Source organism: Pinus tabuliformis, chromosome 3_2, assembly GCF_031772625.1.
Source record: "Pinus tabuliformis cultivar Carrire ecotype Pingquan chromosome 3_2, CPIR1, whole genome shotgun sequence".
NCBI classification, from domain to species: Eukaryota; Viridiplantae; Streptophyta; class Pinopsida; order Pinales; family Pinaceae; genus Pinus; species Pinus tabuliformis.
In genome coordinates, this window is record NC_142302.1 from 836,848,221 (window position 1) to 836,852,106 (window position 3,886).

The 3,886-nt window shown below is 33.9% G+C and overlaps 1 protein-coding gene across 1 annotated transcript; it reads right to left on the minus strand.

Moving 5' to 3' along the window:
- Positions 1-377: 377 nt before the first annotated feature.
- LOC149183266 (multifunctional methyltransferase subunit TRM112 homolog A-like) lies at positions 378-990 on the minus strand. The gene has a single exon (XM_089418696.1). The coding sequence runs from the start codon at positions 789-791 to the stop codon at positions 423-425; it is 369 nt and encodes a 122-aa protein (XP_089274822.1). The 5' UTR covers positions 792-990; the 3' UTR covers positions 378-422.
- Positions 991-3,886: the final 2,896 nt, after the last annotated feature.

A 3,886-nucleotide genomic window follows, 5' to 3' on the forward strand; every position in this document is an offset into this window, starting at 1 on the left:
TCAACACCATCTAGGACATCCTGCTTGGCAAATAGAAGAAACTTTATAAACAGAGTGATATATATTATAAACCGAAAGCTAGAGCTAAGAGAATTATGTATATATTGTCTGTGTGTTTACTTCAAAATATCTACAGAGAAGAACCTTAATCAAGTACATATATCAATTCCCAAACTAAAACAATAACTCTGATGTCTACTGGCTCGATGGAGAAAAATAAAACAGGGTTACACATTAAGTCAACTGAACACCAAAGCTGTGCGGGAAAACAGCACTAGTAGATCCTCACTCAGTGCTAATAGTTATGAAGATGGTGTCGACTTTAGTTTATATGGCACCTCAATTTATGTTCGTCCAAAAATGAGTTAGAAATCATATATGACTTCCTTAAACTATCCAAAAGGATATACGAATTTTTATTCTTACACTTCATCTTCATGAAGCAACATATTTGGAATACCCTTGTTTACTGGAAATCGTCTACCAGTTTCAGGGCAAATTAGGGCACCTTCTTCTAGGTGCAGTTCTAAAAGAGCATGATGAAACCTGTGCAAGAAATCATCATTTTCTAGCATATTTGCATCTGCTTGTTCTGGGAGATCATTGTCATCCATCTTCTTTGCTGCGTCATGGAGAGCCTTCCATTCGATCTTTGGGAATATATGCTTCAAGAAATCAGGGTTAAAGGGAACCTCCTTTGTGACAAAATTCTCAACTTCCAACTCTAAAGGAAACCCCTTCGTCACTCCCCTAATGTTACAGGATAGCATATTGTGTGTCAAAAGCCTCATCTTCACCAGTTCTGAGAACCACAAAAAAAATGCCCAACCAGACTAGCACCTGCAGCACCAACGTTATACAGTTAAGCTTTATTAGAAGAAATGAACAGTATGGAAAATATAGATCATAACTCAGGCTGAAAGTATAAATTTGTCACGATTTGGGAAGCCAGTACAGCGGAATCCGCGGAGCAGAGCGGAATCGCGGGCGGGTGACGATTTCAAACCGGCCCTCTAACTGCATTCATATTTTTTTCTCAGGCAAGCGCAGGGAATGTCAGGACTGTCAGGGGAGGGTGGCAATGGTGGCGGAGGATGGAGAGATTGCCGGTGGGCAAAGCCTGACGATTTTCCGGTCCGTACCGGAAAACAGGCCATTTTACAGCCTAAGTAGACTACTCCTTCGGGAAAAACCACTTTTGCAAAACTGCCGGCCACTTCTCAAACGATGGATGTTATCACTGCCCCTCCGGAGAATACCGCTGCTTGGTGAAAAGCGATGCGATGGAAGACAGGCGGTTTTTAGAGTAAATGCAGCAGTTGGAATTATAATATTTCAACAAATTGCAGGACTCGAAATGGAACTTGAGTAATTTGATTGAGTTATCCTTGTATTCAAGGTGGTCCTCAAGCACTCTCTCTGCGAACGTTGAGATAAAGGTGGTGCTTCACATTGATCTTATGCCTGTATTTCACAAGGAAAAATGGATTCTTGTTCCTCTCTTCAACCTGTTGTCGAGGCTTCCTAATCAGGAGCGTTTACACCAGCTCGGACGGATGGTTTTAGTAAGAGAATAACTCCTCTTCCTTTCAACATCATTAATATTTTTAATGCAAGAGGGGCCTGGAAAGAAAACCATCCCGCATCTTTAATGTTTTCACTCGCTGGCCATCTTTAATGTTTCCACTCGCTAGTCTTGAATTAGTAGAGATAGATAAACTAATATGTTTACAGGGAGCTCCATTTGTTGGGATTATTTTTCCAAATAGCATTACCCTCAACCAATTAAAATTGATCAAAGTTTCCAGAAAAGAAAATATAATAATTTACAATTTTTCTGGTTTAATTGTTCAAAAATTTGATAGGAATTTATTGAAATTACAAGTTTCATGGATAATCTCTGCACAAAATACTCTACAATTTTTTGAGTGTGCTAAATCTATATATACAATCAAAAAACCAATTTAAATAGTACAAATCAAAATTTCATAAAATCAAATTCAACAAAATTTCAATAACATAAAATCCAAATGTTCATGAGAATTCCATTTAGTTTTATAAATATGCCAGTTATCGAAAAAAAATAAATAAATAACATAAACTCATTAAAAAAACGGTCTGAGGAAGGCAACATCATTGAAACAATATGTGAATTTAATTTTAGTTATGTTATCATTGTACGTTCCATTTAGTAAAATATCATGTAAAAAATTAATTCATTATTTGTTTAATAAGTTATCATATTTTTATATAATTTTAAAATATAAAAAAAAATTGAAATTAAATTTGTAATTTTTTAAATATTTTTGCTAGATTTAATTTAAAAAATATTATAAAATTAAATTAAACTAAAATATTTAAAAATTTGTTAACATGTAATTTTTTTTTACATATATTTTTTTATATTATAAGAAAAGTTTACACATTTCTCTAATAATGGATTTTAAAACATCTTTGGAGCGCAATAAACTAGAACTATATATTCAAATCTTCTACCACAACTTAGTACAAGCTGATAAGCTGATAGGATATCTCAAATGTTGCATAAGATTAAAAATTATAAAACCACACGAAAAACTCCAAATCTGAAACCAAATGTGAAATAACAATGCCCTAATTTGAAAAAAAATAAAAACAAAAAAATATCCACATTATTATATAGTAAAGCATAAAAATGAATAAATTAATTTAATGGCTTGCTATCCTACGCATTAAATATCCCTTTAACTAACCATTAATTTAATCAACGGTTGGACAATTACAAATTGCTTAATATGTTTTAAGAACAAAATACTATTTATATTAATTATAAACAAACACGAAAAGCGAACGTCCACGTTGTATTTAATACTATCTGGTGCGGTGGGTCACCCCCTCAGATCTTTAGTACTATTTGGTGCAGTGGCCCACCCCTCAGATCATTAAGACAAACTGAGATTCGCAGAGAGGAAAAGGTTGCGGAGGCGAGCATGCCCTTTAACAACGAATGCAATACCGGTTCCTTTAAAAAAAATTGGTGAACATATCATCTGTTGAGCATATTTTAGAAACACTTTGCAGGATTAACAAGAGAATCTATGTGGTTCAGAAAAAGCTGCGATCTCTATTGCGAGTGTGTTACGTAAAGCGTTATAAGATCTTATTGTTTTGAAAAAAAATTATTTGTAAAATCAGTAAAATTAGAAAAACTAATATGACTAGATATATTAATATTTTTGTATTTACTTAGTGTGCAGCAACAGTTTTATTTTTTTCAAATTTTTGGAGGTGTCATTCATAGAGTAAGATTCTCGTTTTTATTCAAATTTTTGGAGGTGTTGCTCACATTCTCGAAGTGTAGGAAGATACAAGCAATATGAAACCCGCCCCATCACCAACTCCACTAGAGTTTTGGTATTTGGAACAGATTTGCAAGAGTCTCACCTGTGAGCTCGAACAACTATTGGCGTGTTGTAGATCCTGAGTTAAGATGGATCTAGTTTCATAGAATCCCCCTTTAGATACTTGGTATTGACAATAATACCACGGGAAATACCATGAGCTCTCATAAAGCTAGAGACCATGGGTATTTACCACCGGGAGCTAAAAAACTATTAGTAATAATTTATAGAAAATAACAAAAATAATAATTTATTTTTATTTTTTATTTTGTTTTGACCGAGTTAAAATGTTTACAGCACCTCTCTAAGCAATTAGTAGCGGAAAAACTATGAGCCACTAAACCAATGAAGGTGCAAACCATCAATGTTGACTTTAACACGGTGAACCATTTACTTAATCAAGGTTAATCTAAATTATAATATGATAATAATAATAATAATATTTTATACACCCGTGAGCACGATCGACTCTTGGCGTGTTGTAGATCATGAGTTAAGATGGATCT

What these genes read in the sequence shown, in the direction of transcription:
- LOC149183266 (XM_089418696.1), bottom strand. Translation starts at nt 791, where the DNA reads ATGAGGCTTTTGACACACAATATGCTATCCTGTAACATTAGGGGAGTG.